The 25,021-nt window shown below is 43.1% G+C and overlaps 1 protein-coding gene across 3 annotated transcripts in view; it reads left to right on the top strand.

The window, feature by feature from the left end:
- LOC133536309 (transcription initiation factor TFIID subunit 4-like) overlaps nt 1-25,021 on the top strand; it is a 307,989-nt gene that overhangs the window by 111,523 nt on the left and 171,445 nt on the right. For all 3 annotated transcript variants that reach the window (XM_061876744.1, XM_061876737.1, XM_061876752.1), the window contains 2 exons: nt 12,197-12,366; nt 19,574-19,704. In XM_061876744.1, coding sequence (XP_061732728.1) covers nt 12,197-12,366; nt 19,574-19,704 — 301 coding nt within the window. The remainder of the gene's footprint in view (nt 1-12,196; nt 12,367-19,573; nt 19,705-25,021) is intronic.

Genomic DNA, 25,021 nt, shown 5'->3' with positions numbered 1-25,021 from the left:
CTCTGTAATTGCCTGTGACCGGGCTTGCTCTAGTGCAGTTAGTCAAATGTGGCTCAATGCGAAGTCTATGTTCCGAGACAAGAGGATAGCGCCTTCCTGGTTAGGGTGAAGGCCGTCTCTCCTCAGCAAGCCAGGTTTGCCCCAGAAAGAGGGCCAATTATCAATAAACGTAAATCCCTGTTGTCTGCAGAAGCTATCCAGCCACCTGTTAAGAGAGACTAATCTGCTATATCTCTCATCATTGCCTCTCCCAGGCAGGGGGCCAGAGACAATTACTCGATGCCTGGACATCTTTCTGGCGAGATTACAAGCCCTGGCTATGTTTCTCTTTGTAATCTCTGATTGTCTCATCCTAACGTCATTGGAGCCAACGTGTATTACTATATTCGCATAACTAGTGGTGCGGTTAGCCTGCCGTACGTGCTTACTAGACCTATTGCGAGTTAGCTCCCTAAGATTAGCTTCAATGTCAGGTGCTCTGCCCCCGGGAATACACTTAATTGTGGCTGGTTTGCTAAGCTTTATGTTTCGGGTGATGGAGTCCCCTATAACTAAAGTGTGGTGCCCGGTAGACTGGGGTGTAGGACTAGCTAAAGGGCTAAATCTATTATGCGTCTCAACCGGTACACCGTAGCTTGTAGGCCGCTTAGGGCTGCTACAAGCTGGGCTAGTTAGCTCGCTACAGCTAACGCTAGCAGATGTGTCCGCAACATCTAAAGTTACGAAATTACACTGCTCTAACTGGCGGACACGGCTCTCTAGCAAAGCCAACCTATCCATGAGTAAAGTGCACGAAGCGCAGGAAGCCATACTCACAGAAACTTTCCGTCGCCGAGTGGAGTGCCAGCTGTCTTCGGGAAGTGATGGTCACGGTGGCGGGGGAGAAGCTTCCTTCAGACCGGCGCTGCCTTTGTGACCCTCATGTACTTTCTGGGATTTTTTCTGGGATTTTTTCTTTTTTTTTTAACCACGAATAAGGCATGAAAGGGGGTTTCATGTCGCGTTCAACCCCCATCCCTTACATTCAGCCTTTTAAATGGCACCTCCTATCATCACCGATGGCGTGCCCTCTCTTGAAACACACACGCTTGATACAGAAACCACGCTTATGTATGCATGTGGCTGCCAGCTTCATGTCCCTAGGCCAAGCCAATCCAATAAGGGACAGGTTCCAGCGGTAGAGCTAATTACATCTCGGCTTTATTAGCACTGAGCTAGTAGTCGGGAATATTTTGCATTTCATATCTCGTTCCCTCCTTTTAATGTCAGACTTGTCTCGGGCGCATTTGATTTGAGCCCCAGCAATCCCAAAGCTCCCCAAGAAATGAAACCGAAGCCCCAAAGAGAGTTTATTATTCCGTCATACCAGATCAGTTTAAGATCTATAGATGTATGTGCCCGAAAACAACAATAAGGGCAGATTAAAAAAGATAAATGTACCAATGTGAACATGGAAATGGGCTAAAATTAATTAAATAAATACAATACTAAACAATTGTTAAATTGTGCCTTATCATTGTTCATACAACAATCTGAGATCATTCAATAATATATTTTATTGACCCCCTTATCGGTTTGCTGTATCACACAATGTAAATATCAGCAGGTATGATTATTTAGCCTAGTATCTAAATCCTTGCCTCACAAAAAAAGTCCATGTCTAGCAAAAAACAACAACCCAGCTATACTTTATTGAAGTCATTTTTTAATGACTTAAAAAATATAATTCATAATTAATATAAAAAACCCCCACTCATAATACGTTAGTCTCTTATTTATAGCAGCAAAAAAATAACATTAAATTATTGTCCAAAAAACATGTATTTCTATTTAGAAAAATATTTTAAAAAATTTTCAAAATATTTAGATTTTATTTGGAAAAAAAACTGTTATTCTTGAGGATACTTTAACATTTAACAAGTTATTAAAAAAAAAAAAATTATAAAGAGAACAAAAAATTTGAATTGATTTAAACTAATTAAAAAAACACTTACCTCCTATGTATAATAAAACAATAACATTCAGTCATTTTCCAACAAAAAATATCTGTCTACATTACTCCAAAATATTGTAATGTGTTACTGTATGGGGATACTTTAAGGTTTAACAAGTTATTAGCTTGAAAAAAAAAAAAATGGAATGGAAATGTATTATCAAATATTACTAATAAATATAATTATTTTACAACTAATTTATAAAAAAGCTCATTATACTTTTATCTGTTATCGATAATAAATAAAATAATTATTTTCATTGTCCAACTAAAAGCACCATATGAAAAAAATGTAATTATATTATAGAGAATAAACAATGTTTCTAATCACGATACCTTCACGTTCAGTGAGTTAATGAGTACTTTTAACATTGATGTAGAAACAGCAACAAAATCTAGAAACACAGAAACACGTATTAAGAATCTCTTAATTGGACATTGTAACAATCTAAAGTGATTTAAAGTAACATTTTTCCGATTTGATTATATTTTCTAAACAATATTACTCCATAGGAAACAATGCAAATAATAATAATGATGATCTGTTGCAGGGTCAAACTGTCACCATCATATATTCTTTTAGTCACATTTGAACAACTTTTGTAATGTGTAAAAAGTGATAGGCCAACTTAAAACAAATAAAACAACAACAACAACAACAACTAAGTATTAAAGATGTAATGTGAATTATTACACCTTTTTATTCTTTAAATGTAACACAAATAGAGATGTCCAATAATATTGGACTGCCGGTATTATCGGACGATAAATGCTTTAAAATGTAATATTGGAAATTATTGGTATAGGTTTCAAAAAGTAAGATGTACGACTTTTTAAAATGCCTCTGTACAGAGTGGTACACGAACGTAGGGAGAAGTACAGACCAGTTGTGTCTTCCAGTCATACTTGCCAGGCCTCCCGATTTTCCCGGGAGACTCCCGAATTCCAGTGCCCCTCCCGAAAATCTCCCAGGGCAACCACTCTCCCGAAGTCTTTCCCGATTTCCACCCAGGCAACAATATTGCGGCCTTTCACACACACAAGTGGATGCCATGCATACTTGATCAGCAGCCAAACAGGTCGCACTGAGGGTGGCCGTATAAGCAACTTTAACACTGTTACATATATATACGCTGCACTGTGAACCCACACCAAACAAGAATGACAAACACATTTCGGGAGAACATCCGCACCGTAACACAGCATGAACACAACAGAACAAATACCCAGAACCCCTTGCAGCACTAACTCTTCCAGGACGCTACAATATACACCCCCCGCTACCCTCCAACCTCTTCACGCTCTCACACGGCGAGCATGTCCCAAATTTCAAGCTGCTGTTTTGAGGCATTAAAAAAAAAAAGAGTGCACTTCGTGACTTCAATAATAAATATGGCATTGTCGTGGTGGCATTTTTTTTCCACAACTTGAGTTGATTTGATTTGAGTCCATGGTTCTCGCCCGGAAAAGGGTGGAGTGCCATCTCCGGGTTGGGGAGGAGACCCTGCCCCAAGTGGAGGAGTTCAAGTACCTAGGAGTCTTGTTCACGAGTGGGGGAAGAGTGGATCGTGAGATCGACAGGCGGATCGGTGCGGCGTCTTCAGTAATGCGGACGTTGTATCGATCCGTTGTGGTGAAGAAGGAGCTGAGCCGGAAGGCAAAGCTCTCAATTTACCGGTCGATCTACGTTCCCATCCTCACCTATGGTCATGAGCTTTGGGTCATGACTGAAAGGATAAGATCACGGGTACAAGCGGCCGAAATGAGTTTCCTCCCCCGGGTGGCGGGGCTCTCCCTTAGAGATAGGGTGAGAAGCTCTGCCATCCGGGAGGAGCTCAACGTAAAGCCGCTGCTCCTCCACATCGAGAGGAGCCAGATGAGGTGGTTCGGGCATCTGGTCAGGATGCCACCCGAACGCCTCCCTAGGGAGGTGTTTAGGGCACGTCCAGCCGGTAGGAGGCCACGGGGAAGACCCAGGACACGTTGGGAAGACTATGTCTCCCGGCTGGCCTGGGAACGCCTCGGGATCCCCCGGGAAGAGCTAGACGAAGTGGCTGGGGAGAGGGAAGTCTGGGCTTCCCTGCTTAGGCTGCTGCCCCCGCGACCCGACCTCGGATAAGCGGAAGATGATGGATGGATGGATGGATGGAGTTGATTTATTTTGGAAAAACTTGTTACATTGTTTAATACATCCAACGGGGCATCACAACAAAATTAGGCATACTAATATGTTAATTCCACGACTGTATTTGTCGGTTGATATCGGAATCGGTATTTAAGAGTTGGACAATATCGGAATATCGGCTATCGGCAAAAAAGCCATTATCGGACATCTCTAAACACAAGTTGATGCTTTCATTAACATGCGGGAATCCCCCAATGGAGCAAAGACATACAATTAGTATTATAATGACAATAATGGCGTGTGTTTACTCATTTTCGGTAGATAGTAATACTGCTATGCAAACAAAAGTGTATACAAATGTACTCAGGGTTGTCAAACTGGTTTTCATTAAGGCTGCATCACAGCAATGGTTGCTGTCAGAGGGCCTTTTGAACAGTGAATGTGTATAAATATATATCCCCTCATGAAATTATTACATCATTCCCTATACATTTGATTACAGGCCTCCCTCGCCACATCACACTTCAAATATTGGTCAAGGTCAAGGCTTATTTCTTTTTAAATAGCACAATTTTATTACTACCATTACTGCTCGCTCCAAAGGCCTGTACAAATTAAAAACAGAAAGATAAAAGAATACAATACAAATCACAAGTACAGATGATGCTACATATAAAACACAGCTAAATGGACTGATAAATAAAATGGTAAAAACAAAATAGGCAGTAGAAATAAAAATTAATATCCATAAAGATAGTAAAGAAAAAAAGGCATACATAAAAACAGACAACCGTAGGTGAGTTAAAAAAAACTATATTGCAGATTTTTGAGTTTTTGGGGGAACAGTTTGTGGGTCCTAAATGAAGCGTTTTCAAGCCCAACATGGCTAAATAAACAAAAAATACCACAGCACGCTGTTCAGTATTGGTGCCACTGATTGGCTCAGCATTACTATGTTGGATTAAAAGAGTATAAAGGTGACTTGAGTGTGTTCTTTCATGTCTCCAGGGCTCTCATATTGTAAAAAAACTATTTAGAAACGAGTAAACATGTTTTTATGCTCTAGATATGAAGACATTTTATTCATAATTAATGATTCCTACTTCACAGAAATAGATTCACCATGGCCAAGTCCTGTTGGCAGATCTTTGAAATCATAAGTAAAGGTTAAAAGTAGACACATCACCCGGGGTCAACATTCTCCGATTTTCACTCGGACTACAATATTGAGGGCGTGCCGTGATGGATTTACTTTTAATGGATTTACTCTTAACGTCCTCTACAACATGCCATCGCGCCCGCCGTTACGCCATGCTATGCTATGCTATACTATACTATACCAGCTGCGTGCCGGCCGGAAGCATGCATTTCGCTGCTTCTATCGTCACACGTACGAGATTGCAAGGCACACTGGGTGATACAGGTTACACTGAAGGTTGTTATATAAACAACTTTAACATAGCTCGGTTGGTAGAGTGACCGTGTCAGCAACTTGAGGGTTGCAGGTTCGATTCCCGCTTCCGCCAATCTAGTCACTGCCGTTGTGTCCTTGGGCAAGACACTTTACCCACCTGCCCCCAGTGCCACCCACACTGGTTTAAATGTAACTTAGATATTGGGTGTCACTATGTAAAGCGCTTTGAGTCACTTGAGAAAAGCGCTATATAAATATAATTCACTTCACTTCACTTCACACTTAGGTATTTATTGCTATTTGTGCAAAAACATGATTGTGATACATTACTGTACATAATATAGTATTTGTGGCATGATCGGACAACTATTACATTTAAAGATATTCAATTTCTTGCAGTATTAACATTTTATTCTGTAAAAATAGAAGGAATGAATACATTTAGTAAGAAAAATGAAGTAATGTTTTTTATTTTGTTTTATTTGTATTCATTTATTTTTTTTTTTTTTTGTCCTGTCCAGCTTCTCAGGCAAATCATATAGTTGATGTAGTTGCCCATATCGGCTGTTCAGATTTACTTTACAAAAGAGAAGTGTAGGATCCTTCTCTTGTTGCCTTATTTGAATTTGAGTTTATTAAATGTATTTTTATTAACATTTGGTGCAGCCGTGCCGGAGCAGGAAGGGATAGAAAAAGGAAAAAAGGAAGACAGAGGGGGAAATTGTGGGGATAAGAGGGGGATTAGACAGAGAGACAAAAACAACAACAGCAAACACAACAAAAACAATAGAACAACACCAGCACATACGATATGTACAGTAAAAGTAATAGCAAAGTAACAGTTAGTGAAGTACTGTATTTTATAGAGCGCACCGGGATATAAGCCGCACACCAAATACATTTTAGAAGAAAACATTTTTTGCCATATATTGGTGGCACCGGACTGTAAGCTGCAGATATATACAGTACATTGTAAAATTTGTTATTTACATAGAAATATTTTGTAAATTTTTATTTACATACCTTATTTGTTTCCAAACGGTGCCTGTAACACGGCAGTTGAAAGAAAACAGAAGTCCTCGTCATGGACCCTCTAGCTGCGGAAGCTAGCTCTCCAATCAGCTGAACAGACTCAATAACTCCACAGTGACGTTTTTGGTGAATTTACTGATGAATTTGTGAAACTGAAACAATACAAACATAATGCCATTGCAAGTTAACAAAAAAAATGCAAACGACGATAGCTTGTACGGCTGTGAATCTTTGGGAACCACGCGATTAGATAAGATTCGATTCTTGGGGGTAAGGATTCGATTCATAATCGATTATCGATTCAATCCATCCATCATCCATCCATCCATCATCTTCCGCTTATCCGAGGTCGGGTCGCGGGGGCAACAGCCTAAGCAGGGAAACCCAGACTTCCCTCTCCCCAGCCACTTCGTCTAGCTCTTCCCGGGGGATCCCGAGGCGTTCCCAGGCCAGCCGGGAGACATAGTCTTCCCAACGTGTCCTGGGTCTTCCCCGTGGCCTCCTACCGGTTGGACGTGCCCTAAACACCTCCCTAGGGAGGCGTTCGGGTGGCATCCTGACCAGATGCCCGAACCACCTCATCTGGCTCCTCTCGATGTGGAGGAGCAGCGGCTTTACTTTGAGTTCCTCCCGGGTGGCAGAGCTTCTCACCCTATCTCTAAGGGAGAGCCCCGCCACACGGCGGAGGAAACTCATTTCGGCCGCTTGTACCCGTGATCTTATCCTTTCGGTCATGACCCAAAGCTCATGACCATAGGTGAGGATGGGAACGTAGATCGACCGGTAAATTGAGAGCTTTGCCTTCCGGCTCAGCTCCTTCTTCACCACAACGGACCGGTACAACGTCCGCATTACTGAAGACGCCGCACCGATCCGCCTGTCGGTCTCACGATCCACTCTTCCCTCACTCGTGAACAAGACTCCTAGGTACTTGAACTCCTCCACTTGGGGCAGGGTCTCCTCCCCAACCCGGAGATGGCACTCCACCCTTTTCCGGGCGAGAACCATGGACTCGGACTTGGAGGTGCTGATTCTCATTCCGGTCGCTTCACACTCGGCTGCGAAACGATCCAGCGAGAGCTGAAGATCCCGGCCAGATGAAGCCATCAGGACTACATCATCTGCAAAAAGCAGAGACCTAATCCCGTGGCCACCAAACCGGAACCCCTCAACGCCTTGACTGCGCCTAGAAATTCTGTCCATAAAAGTTATGAACAGAATCGGTGACAAAGGACAGCCTTGGCGGAGTCCAACCCTCACTGGAAATGTGTTCGACTTACTGCCGGCAATGCGGACCAAGCTCTGGCACTGATCGTACAGGGAGCGGACCGCCACAATAAGACAGTCCGATACCCCATACTCTCTGAGCACTCCCCACAGGACTTCCCGAGGGACACGGTCGAATGCCTTCTCCAAGTCCACAAAGCACATGTAGACTGGTTGGGCAAACTCCCATGCACCCTCAAGAACCCTGCCGAGAGTATAGAGCGATTCAAAACGATCCTTAATTTAGAATCAGTAGTTTTTTTTAATAACATTGAGTGCCAGTTCTATGATTAACTACATTCCTCTATAAAATAGACAAATACATTTGATACATTTTTGTATTACTTACTTAACTGTACATCAAATATTAACATCTACATCAACAATATGATTTGCCTGGCTGTAAAGGACTAATTTGGATTTTTTTTTTTTTTTTTTAAATCGATTAAAAATCATTACAAATAAGAATCAATCAATGTTTACTTATATAGACCTAAACTACAAGTGTCTCAAAGGGCTGCACAAGCCACAACGACATCAGAGCCACAGATCCCAGAATCGCGATTAATTTGAAAATCTAGTTCTTTGACAATACATGAAAACACAGACACATATGGGACGGTTTAGTAAGAATTAATTGTTTTAGTTATACTGTAAACGTTGCTTGGAGTGATGGTAAATGGGTTGTACTTGTATAGCACTTTTCTATCTTTTTTAAGGAACTCAAAGCGCTTTGACACTATTTCCACACCCCCTGATAGCGGGAGCTGCCATGCAAGGCGCTAACCAGGACCCATCAGGAGCAAGGCTGAAGTGTCTTGCTTAAGGACACAACGAATGTGACTAGAATGGTAGAAGGTGGGTATTGAACCAATAACCCTCAGATTGCTGGCACCGCCACTCTCCCAACTTCACCACGCCGTTCCTGAGAATGAAGAATCCACACGGGTAGAAACGCTGTAGGCAGTTTTACTTCCGGTTCAAAGCAATAAAACAGGAGGGACGTTTTCAACCCTCAACACCTGCAGTGAGGGAACTCGTCCATAACACAATGAAAACATATTTTTTGAACACAAAATATTGTGGCCGTCAGCGAAGAAAAGTCCATAAATTAGCCGCACAGTTTTTATAAGCCGCTGGGTTCAAAGCGTAGGAAAAAGGTAGCGGATTATAGGTCTAGGGCTTTGCGGTTCATATTAAATGATGTGGCGAGACAGATTTGGTCCCCGGGCTTTGATTTTGACACAAGCATTCTTTTGTATTGTCTTTAAATTGTGAGCTGTGTGGGCTTCACGGTGGAAGAGGGGTTAGTGCGTCTGCCTCACAATACGAAGGTCCTGCAGTCCTGGGTTCAAATCCAGGCTCGGGATCTTTCTGTGTGGAGTTTGCATGTTCTCCCCGTGAATGCGTGGGTTCCCTCCGGGTACTCCGGCTTCCTCCCACTTCCAAAGACATGCACCTGGGGATAGGTTGATTGGCAACACTAAATTGGCCCTAGTGTGTGAATGTGAGTGTGAATGTTGTCTGTCTATCTGTGTTGGCCCTGTGATGAGGTGGCGACTTGTCCAGGGTGTACCCCGCCTTCCGCCCGATTGTAGCTGAGATAGGCGCCAGCGACCCCCGCGACCCCGAAAGGGAATAAGCGGTAGAAAATGGATGGATGAATGTGAGCTGTGTCAGAGTCTGAACATCACAAACCAGGTATATTGTTTGAATTCATATTTTTGGTGTTTGTTTAAGGCTTCACTAAAATGAACCTTTGCGTTTGTTAATTTTGCCCAGTTTTATTTTCTTCATACACGACTGAGAGCGATAAAGGCGAGGATGCAGCAGCGTTCTTGTTTTGTCTTTCTGAGTGAACACAGCCTTGGGCGTGTTTCATTTTAGGACAGGTCAAGTTATCCATGAGGACGTGGCGAGGGTAGGTGCAGGGCCCGAGGCGTGGCAGCGGGTGTATGCTACCTCCTACGTATACTTGCCCGCTGTTGTTGTGCGCCGTTTCCCCTGGGAAGGCGTAATTAGAACGAGCGCTGGAGGAGAGGCCGAGAAGGCGGCGTGTGAGCTTCAGAGAGACGCTCTAATCGTCTTTGTCAACCTCCCGCCATCATGTCAACTTTCATATCGGAGCAGGAAGGTTCTCGGCGGGGCGGCACAGGAGAGGAAAAGGCCCACGGTGGACACTGACGGGCGAAGTGGCCGGGGAGGAGTGCCGACGAGCGCCTTCTCGCCACCCGGTGGTTGTTCTGCCGTTTTTGCCCTCATCAAAGCCAATGCAGGAAATCTCCTGCTCGCTCTGGGCCAGTCCTGCAACCACATCGCGTCATTGCTGCCTAATTCAGGCCAGAAGCAAACTGCCTGTCATTACGCAGAAATGTGCTTATTCGGCATTTGATTAAACGCTTTCGGAATGTTCCGAACTCCTCTTTCAGAGTCAGTGTTGAATTAAGCCAAAATAATGCTACCTGGAGGAGTTGTCACAAGGTGGATGTGGTGCAATATCCCACTCCCAACCTCTACTTTGACAACCCATGTATTGACTCGTGTACAGTGGGGCAAAAAAGTATTTAGTCAGCCACCAATTGTGCAAGTTCTCCCACTTAAAATGATGACAGAGGTCTGTAATTTTCATCATAGATACACTTCAGCTGTGAGAGACAGAATGTGAAAAAAAAAAATCCAGGAATTCACATTGTAGGAATTTTAAAGAATTTATTTGTAAATTATGGTGGAAAATAAGTATTGGGTCAACTATTCAAAGCTCTCACTGATGGAAGGAGGTTTTGGCTCAAAATCTCACGATACATGGCCCCATTCATTCTTTCCTTAACACGGATCAATCGTCCTGTCCCCTTAGCAGAAAAACAGCCCCAAAGCATGATGTTTCCACCCCCATGCTTCACAGTAGGTAAGGTGTTCTTGGGATGCAACTCAGTATTCTTCTTCCTCCAAACACGACGAGTTGAGTTTATACCAAAACATTTTATTTTGGTTTCATCTGACCACATGACATTCTCCCAATCCTCTGCTGTATCATCCATGTATCCATTTTGGTATAAACTCAACTCGTCGTGTTTGGAGGAAAAAGAATACTGAGTTGCATCCCAAGAACACCATACCTACTGTGAAGCATGGGGGTGGAAACATTATGCTTTGGGGCCGTTTTTCTGCTGGGGGTGGGGGGGTTATTTTATTTTTGTAATTTTTTTCATAAAGAAATCAATCAATCAATCAATCAATCAATGTTTACTTATATAGCCCTAAATCACTAGTGTCTCAAAGGGTTGCACAAACCACAACACAAACCACTACCACATCCTCGGTAGGCCCACATAAGGGCAAGGAAAACTCACAACCAGTGGGACGTCGGTGACAATGATGATTATGAGAACCTTGGAGAGGACAAAAGCAATGGATGTCGAGCGGGTCTAACATGATACTGTGAAATTTCAATCCATATTGGATCCAACACAGTCGCGAGAGTCCAGTCCAAAGCGGATCCAACACATCAGCAAGAGTCCCGCTCCCTGCAGACTGTATTGATCTATATTGATATGTAATGTATATATTGTGTTTTTTATGTTAATTTAATAATTAAAAAAAACAAAACTTTTTTTTTTTTTTAATTTCTTGTGCGGTCCGCGGCCCGGTGGTTGGGGACCACTGATGTAGACCACAAGGAAGTGTTTTGCATTTAGGAAAAAAAAAAAAAAAGGACACCTTTAATGTGCCCTATAATCCGATGCACCTTTTGTATGAAAATAGACCTGACTAGACCGGCTTGTCGGCAGTGTTCCTTATTATCCGGTGCGCCTATGGTCCGGGAAATACGGTACACATACATTTGCAAAATATAAAAAAAATATATAATTTCACATTGTCATTATGAGGTATTGGGTGTAGAATTTTGAGGACAAAAATTAATGTATTGTATTTTAAAATAAGGCTGTAACAAGTGGCTGTGGAGAGGAGCGTCTGGGCTTCCCTGCTTAGGCTGCTGCCCCCATGACCTGACCTTGGATAAGCGGATAAGAAGATGGATGGATGGATGGATGGCTGTAACAAAATTGTGGAGAAAATGAAGTGATGTGAATAATTTCCGGATGCAGTATGCAAACGCAATAATCAACATGGTGGTAGATGACATCCATCCATCCATTTTCTACCGCTTATTCCCTTGGGAGGGCGCTGGTGCCTATCTCAGATGAAATTAGCTATCAAAATCGATCCTTAATATGTGGTATTTAAAATCATTTTTCATACAGATATTCTCAGTCGATAACGCATGTGGCCAGTATGTCGTTTTTACACCTTTAAAAAAAAAAAAAAAAATCTATCGATATCTGAGGTTGCATCTTTTCCATTGCAGGGATGACGACGACATCAACGACGTGGCCTCCATGGCCGGCGTCAACCTGAACGAGGAGAGCGCCAGGATCCTCGCCACCAATTCGGAACTGGTGGGCACGCAGATCCGCTCGTGTAAGGACGAAGCCTTCCTCCACCCGGGACTCCTCCATCGGCGGATCCTGGAAACAGGTGAGATCCCTCTCGTTCGGAAACGTCGGCCTGGAACGTTCTCTTGGCGATGTTTCGAAATCAAACGCGGGGTCATGATGAAATCCCTGCGTGTTGTCTTCTGCGAGGAACATGTTGTGTCTGTATTTAAAGTGTCATCACTGAGGACACTTTTGATATTCTCGCCGCCTGCAGTTTTTGAGGCTCAGCCCTTTTATTTTGTTTTATCTTGTTTGCCCTCGGTTCAAATTTGATACACTTAACAATTCTCTCACCCCACTTTAATGAATTCTTCAGTGGCTGTCTGAATTCACTGGACCTCGGGCGCAAACATAAATACTTTATGGCTTTGTCTTTTTAAGGCTGCCTGTCAGTTTGTCCCGTGGACGAAAGCTGGCGAGCTGAGAGGAATCCAGCTCGGCGGCGAGCCCTTGTATTGCGTGTCTTACAATCAATACAGAGCAAGACATCTTGATTTGTCGGCGTTGTCTAATAACCGTCTTCATTACCTTTTTCCGCTGCCGGCTGCACGCTTTATTGCCACTTAGGGCTCTCCCTGCAGACTAGGTCCCAGTGACAATGTGTAATAATAAAACTGTGCCTGGCATGAGAGTAATCAAAAAAACACGACACCTAATTTCACGTGGCGGGGATCCCGGAGGTCCTCATCCCGTCGTATCTCCATTAAAGTATCTTCAGAAGAGCTGGGCTCGGTTGTTATCCCGTCACCTGGGGGCGCTGTGCGGCTCGTTTTAAAAATATACATTCTCCCTCAAGGGGCGGCGCAGCGTGGCACGATGGGGCAGGAGGCAGGGTCGCCCCCTGCCGGGGTGGTAGCACCTATGCAGCTTTGTTGTGTCAGTGATTGGCCTCGCCACGTTCCCAGCTGACAGCAGTCCGAGGGAGGCTCCCCGGGCCTGCCAGGTCCGTTCAATCAGAGAATCCTTTTGTTTTTTTACTCACAAAACAGATTTTTATTTTTATTTTTTCGGTTTTACTGTCAAACAGCAGGTTACATTTTTTTGCAGTGTTTCATATCTTCATATCTTCTTATTGTTGATATTTTTTACGACCTATTGAAAATAAAGACCAAGGGAAAAATATATTAAATTTAACATATATAAAATATAAGGGGTGTGGGAAAAAAACGATTCGAATTTGAATCGCGATTCTCATGTTGTGTGATTCAGAATTGATTCTAAAAAATTTTTAAAATCGATTTGATTTTTATTTTTATTTATTTTTTAATTTTTTTAAAATTTTTATTCTCAATCCAACAAAACAATACACGGCCATCCATCCATCCATCATCTTCCGCTTATCCGAGGTCGGGTCGCGGGGGCAGCAGCCTAAGCAGTGAAACCCAGACTTCCCTCTCCCCAGCCACTTCGTCCAGCTCTTCCCGGGGGATCCCGAGGCGTTCCCAGGCCAGCCGGGAGACATAGTCTTCCCAACGTGTCCTGGGTCTTCCCCGTGGCCTCCTACCGGTTGGACGTGCCCTAAACACCTCCCTAGGGAGGCGTTCGGGTGGCATCCTGACCAGATGCCCGAACCACCTCATCTGGCTCCTCTCGATGTGAAGGAGCAGCGGCTTTACTTTGAGTCCCTCCCGGATGACAGAGCTTCTCACCCTATCTCTAAGGGAGAGCCCCGCCACACGGCGGAGGAAACTCATTTCGGCCGCTTGTACCCGTGATCTTATCCTTTCGGTCATGACCCAAAGCTCATGACCATAGGTGAGGATGGGAACGTAGATCGACCGGTAAATTGAGAGCTTTGCCTTCCGGCTCAGCTCCTTCTTCACCACAACGGATCGGTACAACGTCCGCATTACTGAAGACGGCGCACCGATCCGCCTGTCGATCTCACGATCCATGTAATCCAATTCTAAAACCAAACCTGACCCAGCAACACTCAGAACTGCACTAAACAGAGCAATTGAGAGGAGACACAAACACGACACAGAACAAACCGAAAGTAGAGAAACAAAAATGAATATTATCAACAAAAGTATCAATATTAGTTATAATTCCAGCATAGCAGTGATTAAAAATCCCTCATTGACATTATCATTAGACATTTGTAAAAATAAAGAACAATAGTGTGGCTTACACTTGCATCGCATCTCATAAGCTTGACAACACACTGTGTCCAATGTTTTCACAAAGATGAAATAAGTCATATTTTTGGTTCATTTACTAGTTAAAACAAATTTACATTATTGCAATCAGTTGATAAAACATTGTCCTTTACAATTATAAAAGCTTTTTTTAAAAAAAATCTACAACTCTGCTATCATGTCAGCAGACTGGGGTAGATCCTGCTGGAAGCCTACGTATTGAATGAATACGGAATCGTTTTGAATCGGAAAAATATCGTTTTTGAACGAGAATCGCGTTGAATCGAAAAGAATGATTTATTATCGAATCGTGACCCCAAGAATCGATATTGAATCGAATCGTGTGACACCCAAATGGTGGTGTTTCTTGGGACCCGCATAGGAATAATGGCATTTCCATTCATTTCAATGGGGAACGTGGATTTTTGAGTATTATGAGTTACAAGTTCTGTCACAGAATCAATTACTAATCAACTCCTAAAACATAAATTAATATTGTCCTATAGTTCCACATTGTAAAACATTGGTTAGCACTCTCGTTAGCAAATTACTTCTTCTGTCTTGATTGGTATTTTTTGTCTAAAGGGAGCACCTGAAAGCAAACATCCATCCATTCATCCATTTTTTACCGCTTATTCCCTTTTGGTGTCGCGGGGGGCGCTGGCGCCTATCTCAGCTACAATCGGGCGGAAGGCGGTGTACACCCTGGACAAGTCGCCACCTCATCGCAGGACCAACACTGATAGACAGACAAACATTCACACTCACATTCACACACATATTAAAATTTAATGCGATGAACAAGACTGAACTTTTCTTACATGGCAGTATTTCAATATACTGTTCCAGGGTCTTCATCACATGTTCTTCTTTGGTCAAAGCAATACTCCAAAGAAGCCCACAAACCCAGATTTGCTGGGGTTTTTAACCTCTGTGTTTTTGTGAAGCGTCATGTTGCTAGTACTGTATCGAGTTGTTATGCCGTTAAAGTAGATTTTTGGAAGTAGAACTCTTTGAATCAGTCACTTAGGCTTTCTTTGAAATATTTTCATCCCCCAGAAATATCTTGTTTTCTGGAAGGAGCCGATTAGTGTTTTTTCTTTGACCTTGCGACATCACCACACGTGCCGCCGCAACTGATAATGAGCACGAAACGGGCTGCCTTTCTCCATTTTCAAAGCCCCGGCGAGTCGGTGGTACTGTATATGTATTGTTGGGCTGATTTAAATAATTGCTGTGGTTTACTTAAAAGGGTGCCAGAGAGGGAATTATGTTAATGGAGTCATTTAAAAAAGAAGTTAAAAGCAGATAACGTCTCGTTGTTTTTTTTTTTTGTCACGACTTCAGATTGGTTTGGCTCGGAGGAAACTACATTACAGTAACCCTCCATGCGCGAAGATGGTCAAAGTCTTTTACACTTAGGCACAACTTTAATTCTGGGAGTTAATTGCACATTCTAATCCAGATACAGTATGTTGTTGTCTTATAGCTTTACTGCTTGTGTTTTATGTCTGAGGCTGTGTGTGCTCTACATGCAAAGTGCCAGCAAGTATCACATTAACTGTGATACTTATGAGTAGGGCTGGGCGATATGGCCTTTTATTAATATCTCGATATTTTCGGGCCATATCACGATACACGGTATATATCGCGATATTTTGCCTTAGCCTTGAAAGAACACTTGATGCATATAATCACAGCAGTATGATGATTCTATGTGTCTACATTAAAACATTCTTGTTCATGCTGCATTAATATATGCTCATATTAAACTTTCATGCAGAGAGGGAAATCACAACTAAGTCAATTTAGCAAAACTGTATTTAATTAAACAGTTATTAAGCAGTGGCACAAACATTCATGTCATTTCAAAGCAGAAAGTGCAAGATTGTCAGAGACATTTTAAAACAAGCTATGAGTGCACTTTTGTGCATGATGTCACTAAGATGACCTATCAAAACAACACTAAAAAAAAGCTCTTATCCATCTTTAAAAAAAGGCTAAAATACTTAAATTGATCGCATTATTGGAGTTATGGCTGTATAGAGTTGCGATCAAAAGTTTTAATACACCTGTAAAGAACATAATGTCATAGCTGTCTTGAGTTTCCAATACTTTCGACAACTCTTATTTTTTTGTGATAGAGTGATTGGAGCTCATACTTGGTCACAAAAACATTCATGAAGTTTGGTTCTTTTATGAATTTATTATGTGTCGACTGAAAATGTGACCACATCTGCTGGGTCAAAAGTATACGTACAGCGATGTTGATATTTGCTTACATGTCCCTTGGCAAGTTTCACTGCAATAATGGGCTTTTGGTAGCCATCCACAAGCATCTAAGAAGCTTCCGGTTGAAATTTTCACCACATAGGGACGGCGTGGCGCAGTGGGAGAGTGACCGTGCGCAACCCGAGGGTCACTGGTTCAAATCCCACCTAGTACCAACCTCGTTACGTCCGTTGTGTCCTGATGGGTGCTGGTTGGCGCCTTGCATGGCAGCTCCCGCCATCAGTGTGTGAATGTGTGTGTGAATGGGTAAATGTGGAAGTAGTGTCAAAGCGCTTTGAGTACCTTAAAGGTAGAAAAGCGCTATACAAGTACAACCCATTTATCATTTATCATTTATCACTCCTCTCGACAAAATTGGTGCAGTTCAGCTAAATGTGTTGGTTTTCTGACATGACTTGTTTTTTCAGCATTGTCCACACGTCTAAGTCAGGACTTTGGGAAAGCCATTCAGAAACCTTAATTCTAGACTGATTTAGCCATTCCTTTAGCACTTTTGACATGTAGGGTCGTTGTCCTTTTGGAACACCAAACTGCTCCCAAGACCCAACCTCCTGGCTGATGAGTTTAGGTTATCCTGAAGAATTGGAGGTAATCCTCCTTTTTCATTGTCCCATTTAATGCACCAGTTACATCGGCAGCAAAACAGGCACAGAGCATAATACTACCACCACCATGCTTAACGGTGGGGATGGTGTTCCTGGGATTAAAGGCCTCACATTTTCTCCTCCAAACATATTGCTGGGTATTGTGGCCAATCAGCTCAATTTTTGTTTCATCTAACATCACATGGACAAAGATAAGACCTTCTGGCGGAAAGTTCTGTGGTCAGATGAAACAAAATTTGAGCTGTTTGGCCACAAAAAAATAAGAACTGTAGAAAGTATTGGAAACTCAAGACAGCCACTACATTGTGTTCTTTACAAGTGTATGTAAACTTTTGATCGTGACTGTTCTTATACATATAAATGTGTAAGAATTCGCCTCACGATATTTGATTATACAGTATATCCCTTAACCAAGGGGAACATTATCACCAGACCTATGTAAGCGTCAATATATACCTTGATGTTGCAGAAAAAAGACCACATGTTTTTTTAACCGATTTCCGAACTCTAAAAGGGTGAATTTGGCAATTTAAACGCCTTTCAATTGATAGCCTGTCGAGCCATGACCTTTCCCCCGTGACGTCACAACATGAAGCAATCTGTTATTTTCTCAATCTTATTACATGCACCAAGTCAAATCAGCTCTGTTAGTTTCCGTTTTTTCGACTGTTTTCCGTACCTTGGAGACATCATGCCTCGTCGGTGTGTTGTCGGAGGGTGTAACAACACGAACAGGGACGGATTCAAGTTGCACCAGTGGCCAAAAGATGCGAAAGTCCCTTGTTTGTTCTGCACACTGTACCGACGACAGCTATGCTACGACAGAGATGGCAAGAATGTGTGGATATCCTGCAACACTCAAAGCAGATGCATTTCCAACGAGAAAGTCAACGAAATCACAAAGATGAGTTTTGTTGATGTTATTGACTTATGTGGAGAGTGCTAATCAGACATATTTGTTCACGGCATAACTGCAAGCTAATCGATGCTAACATGCTATTTAGGCTAGCTGTATGTACATATTGCATCATTATGCCTCATTTGTAGCTATATTTGCATCCAGCCTTTCCCTCCACCCACATTTAATGCCAAACAAACACATATCAATCGTTGGTTAGAAGGCGATCGCCGAATTCGTCCGCGCTTCCTCCCGTGCCGCTGTATGTCATGATATATCTCAATAGCTTCAGTTTCTTCTTCAATTTCGTTCTCGCTATCTGCCTCCACACTCCAACCATCCGTTTCAATACATGCGTAATCTGTTTAATCGCTTGCGCCGCTGAAATCCGAGTCTGAATCCGAGCTACTATGCTATACCTTTCTGTGCTTTCTGCCATGTTTGTTTCTGGTGGCTTCACGCTGTGACGTCACAGGACAATAGACGGGTGGATATAGCGATGGTGTAAATCAGGCACATTGAAGACGTTTTTCGGGATATTGCGTGATGGGTAAAATTTTGAGAAAAACTTAGAAAAATAAAACAAGCCACTGGGAACTGATTTTTATTTAAACTGTAAAATTTGTAAGAAAAACTGGCATCTCGGATTTTTAATTTTTTTCTACAGTATTCATCTAATCCATTTTCTACCTCTTGTCCCTTTTGGGGTTGCGGGGGGTGCTGGAGCCTATCTCAGCTGCATTCGGGCGGAGGGCAGGGTACACCCTGGACAAGTCGCCACCTCATCGCAGGGCCAACACAGATAGACAGACAGCATTCACACTCACATTCACACACTAGGGCCAATTTAGTGTTGCCAATCAACCTATCCCCAGGTGCATGTCTTTGGAAGTGGGAGGAAGCCGGAGTACCTGGAGTATATTACTATAAATATAAAAACGGCACCACTACTTTTTATGGTACAATTTTTTTAGCATGAAATATACAGTTGTTTCTACATTGCATTACGAAAAAGGTTCCAGAGATTATTATTATTTTTTTTTTTTTACAGTAAATTACTGCTGACTAAGCTCCAATTTTTTCCAAAAAGTCTATTGCAATTTTTACCGTGTGCACTTTGATGGTTTACTTGCTTTCAAAATCGTAAGCCAATAATCGTCTTTTTCAAGATACACCCAATATTTGGTTGTGATGAGAAAACATGGTAATGTGGATTTAATGAGTTAGTCGACTTGGACTTGTCAAAATAAAATGACCGACTTGAGCTGTTTTTACTGTGCGCTGATTAGTGATTGGGTCCGTTTCATTCCACAGCAAAGAAGTTTGGAGTCATGGACGTCCCCATGGAGGTGGTGACGTTCATCTCGCACGCCGCCCAATCGCGACTTCGAACAGTTGTAGAAAAAGTGTCGGCCATTGCGCAGCACCGGCTGGACTCCTGCAAGGTACGTAGCACCATTTCTATTTCACGTTCAAAACATAACAGTAGAGGAGCCACACAGAACCCAGCAAAGGTGGGAGAATTCCCTGAAATTGCTGTTTTAACTTCTTAACCGGCGTGGTACTGTTGGGAGAGTGGCCGTGCCAGCAACCTGAGGGTTCCTGGTTCGATCTCCACCTTCTACCAACCTCGTCACGTCCTTTGTGTCCTTGAGCAAGGCACTTCACCCTTGCTCCTGATGGGTCGTGGTTAGGGCCTTGTATGGCGGCTGCCGCCACCAGTGTGTGAATATGTGTGTGAATGGGTGATGTGGAAGTAGTGTCAAAGCGCTTTGAGTATATTTAAAAAATATTAATAGGGGAGCCCAAATATTTCTGTACAGCAGGAATGTAGAAATCCACTCATGCAATGTATTTTATAAAAATACCTACCGTATTTTTCGGAGTATAAATTGCTCCGGAGTATAAGCCGCACCTGCCGAAAATGCACAATAAAGAAGGAAAAAAACATATATAAGTCGCACTAGAGTACAAGTCGCATTTTTGGGGAAAATTTATATGTTAAAACCCAACACCAAGAATAGACATTTGAAAAGCAATTTAAAATAAATAAAAAATAGTGAACAACAGGCTGAATAAGTGTACGTTATATGACACATAAATAACCAACTGAGAAGGTGCCTGGTATGTTAACGTAACATATTATGGTAAGAGTCATTCAAATAACTATAACATATAGAACATGCTTTACGTTTACCAAACCATCTGTCACTCCGAATCGCTAAATCCCATGAAATCTTATACGTCTAGTCTCTTACGTGAATGAGATAAATAATCCATCCATCATCCATCCATCATCTTCCGCTTATCCGAGGTCGGGTCGCGGGGGCAACAGCCTAAGCAGGGAAATCCAGACTTCCCTCTCCCCAGCCACTTCGTCTAGCTCTTCCCGGGGGATTCCGAGGCGTTCCCAGGCCAGCCGGGAGACATAGTCTTCCCAACGTGTCCTGGGTCTTCCCCGTGGCCTCCTACCGGTTGGACGTGCCCTAAACACCTCCCTAGGGAGGCGTTCGGGTGGCATCCTGACCAGATGCCCGAACCACCTCATCTGGCTCCTCTCGATGTGAAGGAGCAGCGGCTTTACTTTGAGTTCCTTCCGGATGGCAGAGCTTCTCACCCTTCTTCTTCTGCTTCTCAGAGATAAATAATATTATTTGATATTTTACGGTAATGTGTTAATAATTTCACTCAAGTCCCTCCTGAGTATAAGTCGCACCCCTGGCCAAACTATGAAAAAAACTGCGACTTATAGTCCGAAAAATACGGTATATGTCCTACACTGCTGATAATGCATAAACAACAGATCAAAACTAGATTCTGAATAAGTAAAAAAAACAAAAACAAATTGCTTATTATTATTATTTTCCAATAACTTTGTCCACATTTATTTCCACCTTCCAAAACAGTGTTTCTTACTTTGGAAAAGAAGTGGAAGGAAGTTCATTACCATTGCAAAGTAGAGCAAAAGCGACAGTATGTCTGTCCTAAATAAAGATGCATATGTACTTCTAAAATAATAAATATACACGAGTTAAAATGGGAGCCCATTTATCTTAAGTTGATAAAGTCTGCGACTGGCAGTCTGTAAAAAACTTCCGATATAAAGGAAGGCTTCTGTGCTTTCAACATTACGGGTGACTTTACCTGTTGTAGCAGTCGACTATAAGAATATAAGCCCGCTTAATTGGCTGACATTAAAGCGCAGCCATGCAGCTCTGTTGGGAATTTTGAAAAGGTGTTTTTCCTGACACCGAGTAGGAAGGAAGAGCGTCGCCGTAGCCGGCCCCACGTCTTGTTTTGCCTTTTTCATTCCCGCTTCCTTTTTTTTTTTTTTGTGGTTTTGCAAACGAGGTGTGTGAGCGCGACTTGGAAGCTCTGTGAAGCCACTTTGTTGACATCAGCGGGAAAAAAAAGAAAGATGAAGAGGACCTTAAAGGAGCAACTGGGCTCCCCGGTTTGCGGTGGCAGGAGCAATCGGCGAGAGTGCAAGCTCAGCGCTGCAACAAAGAGTAGGGAAGGCTGGATGAGAGCGGGGGTGGGGGGGGGGGGGGGGGGGGGGGTCCTCTGATCTGTTCTCTCATCCACACACACTTAGCGACGGAAGCCAGAAGAGCAGAAAGAGAGCGGCACACACCTGCTCGCACGAACATGTGAAATAAGCAATTATCTTATTAACTTTTCATAACCTGCCAAAGTTGTTGTTTTTTTTTTTTCTACGCGTTACCTTTCGGTTCCCCCAAGAGATGGCTTATCTGTAAATAGTGTTTTAAAGCGTGCGCCCACACCGGTGGTTATCTACTCTGGATGGCTGGGAATCCTATTTTCTGTCTTCCTAATGAGGAGCTAATGTTTGCTCCCTGCAACTTTCCACCCTCACAAGTTTGTTTTCGCAACCGCCGCTGTTGCGACGCAGGATCGGCATAACAGATCAGTGCATTTACCGTATTTCCTTGAATAGCCGCCGGGGCGCTAATTAATTTAAAACCTCTTCTCACTCCTGCGCTTATTCAAAGCATGCGGTAAAAGTAAGCAGGCGCTAATAATTTTAAAACCTCTTCTCACCCCTGCACTTACCAATGGCATGCAGTAAAAAATTTAGTGTGATTAAAAAAAAATATTTATAAAAAATTATTCTGCGTCCGCGGCCCGGTGGTTGGGGACCACTGCTCTACAACATGTCAACGCGCCCACTTTTACACAATGCTGTCTGCGTGCCGGCCGGACGCATACATTTCGCTGCTTCTTATACGAGATTGCAATGCATACTTGGTCAACAGCCATACCTTTTACACTGATGTTTGTGATGTATGCAGCTTTAACACACTTGCTGGTGTGCGCCACACTCCGTGAACCCACACCAAACACATTTCTGGAAAGCATTGGCTCTGTGGCACATTATAAACGCAGCATAGGGATTGCCCATAATGCCGTGCATCCGTGACTCTTGGCTATCTTATACACGGGCCCCCAACCCCGCCCACCTCAACCAACGCACGGAGAAGGGGGGGGGGGCGGAGGGGTTGTTTGGTGCTCGTGGGTGTATGGTGTAGCCAGGAGTCGTGGATGCATTGCATTCTGGGTAGGTGTTATGTTGCGTTTGTGGTGTGTTGCAGGGACGATGTTCTCCAGAAGTGTGTTTGTCATCGTTTAATGTGGGTTCGCAGAGTGTGGCGCGTATTGGTAGGAGTGTTGAAGTTGTTTTATATCACAACCATTAGTGTGATCTGTATGGCTGTGGATCAAGACCCCTGGTTTACACATAGTAAAAGCAGAAAAAAACTTCTCTGCCGTTTTGAAAAATATGACAGGGGAAGCATCACTCATGGCATCACAAATTTGACCCTGCGGTAAAAGTAAGCATGCGCTTATTAATTTGGAGAGCAAGTTTGACCCGGCAGTAATTCAAGGCAGGTGCATATTACATGCCTGGCGGCTATTCAAGGAAATACGGTATATGCTTTTAGCTTTAAAACTATCCTCAAATACCAATATTACCATGAATTGCTTAACGTGGACCCCGACTTAAACAAGTTGAAAAACTTCATCAATCAATCAATGTTTATTTATATAGCCCCAAATCACAAATGTCTCAAAGGACTGCACAAATCATTACGACTACAACATCCTCGGAAGAACCCACAAAAGGGCAAGGAAAACTCACACCCAGTGGGCAGGGAGAATTCACATCCAGTGGGACGCCAGTGACAATGCTGACTATGAGAAACCTTGGAGAGGACCTCAGATGTGGGCAACCCCTCGCCCCTCTAGGGGACCGAAAGCAATGGATGTCGAGCGGGTCTAACATGATACTGTGAAAGTTCAATCCATAGTGGCTCCAACACAGCCGCGAGAGTTAAGTTCAAGCGGATCCAAGACAGCAGCGAGAGTCCCGTCCACAGGAGACCATCTCAAGCAGAGGCGGATCAGCAGCGTGGAGATGTCCCCAACCGATACACAGGCGAGCGGTCCATCCTGGGTCCCGATGAGCGGTCCATCCTGGGTCTCGACTCTGGACAGCCAGTACTTCATCCATGGTCATCGGACCAGACCCCCTCCACAAGGGAGGGTGGGACATAGGAGAAAGAAAAGAAGCGGCAGATCAACTGGTCTAAAAAGGAGGTCTATTTAAAGGCTAGAGTATACAGATGAGTTTTAAGGTGAGACTTAAATGCTTCTACTGAGGTAGCATCTCAAACTGTTACCGGGAGGGCATTCCAGAGTACTGGAGCCCGAACGGAAAACGCTCTATAGCCCGCAGACTTTTTTTGGGCTCTAGGAATCACTAATAAGCCGGAGTCTTTTGAACGCAGATTTCTTGCCGGGACATACGGTACAATACAATCGGCAAGATAGGCTGGAAACTTATTGGGGTGTTACCATTTAGTGGTCAATTTTACGAATATGTACTGTACTGTGCAATCTACTAATAAAAGTTTCAATCATCCTCCTTCCTTCCTTCATCCTTTTTCTACTGCTTATTCCCTTTCGGGGTCGCGGGGGGCGCTGGCGCCTATCTCAGCTACAATCGGGCGGAAGGCAGGGTACACCCTGGACAAGTCGCCACCTCATCGCAGGGCCAACACAGATAGACAGACAACACTCACACTCACATTCACACACTAGGGCCAATTTAGTGTTGCCAATCAACCTATCCCCAGGTGCATGTCTTTGGAAGTGGGAGGAAGCCGGAGTACCCGGAGAGTTTCAATCAATCACTCAAAACTCAGCTTGCAGTTGATGCTATTCTAAAGGCATAAATCAGGCACCAACAGGTACCACATATTTCGGAGTATAAGTCGCACCTGCCGAAAATGCATAATAAAGAAGGAAAAAAACATAAATAAGTCGCATTTTTGGGGGAAATTTATTTGATAAAACCCAACAGCAAGAATAGACATTTGAAAGGCAATTTAAAATAAATAAAGAATAGTGAACAACAGGCTGAATAAGTGTATGTTATATGACGCATAAATAACCAACTGAGAAGGTGCCTGGTATGTTAACGTAACATATTATGGTAAGAGTCATTCAAATAACTATAACATATAGAACATGCTATACGTTTACCAAACAATCTGTCACTCCTAATCGCTAAATCCCATGAAATCTTATACGTTCTAGTCGCTTACGTGAATGAGCTAAATAATATTATTTGATATTTTAGGGTAATGTTCAAATAATTTCACACATAAGTCGCTCCTGGGTATAAGTCGCACCTCTGGCCAAACTATGAAAAAAACTGCGACTTATAGTCTGAAAAAT

Source organism: Nerophis ophidion, linkage group LG02 (genome assembly GCF_033978795.1).
Source record: "Nerophis ophidion isolate RoL-2023_Sa linkage group LG02, RoL_Noph_v1.0, whole genome shotgun sequence".
NCBI classification, from domain to species: domain Eukaryota; kingdom Metazoa; phylum Chordata; class Actinopteri; order Syngnathiformes; family Syngnathidae; genus Nerophis; species Nerophis ophidion.
Note: the sequence above shows the minus strand (reverse complement) of the source record. Positions and strands in the feature narration are given on the sequence as shown.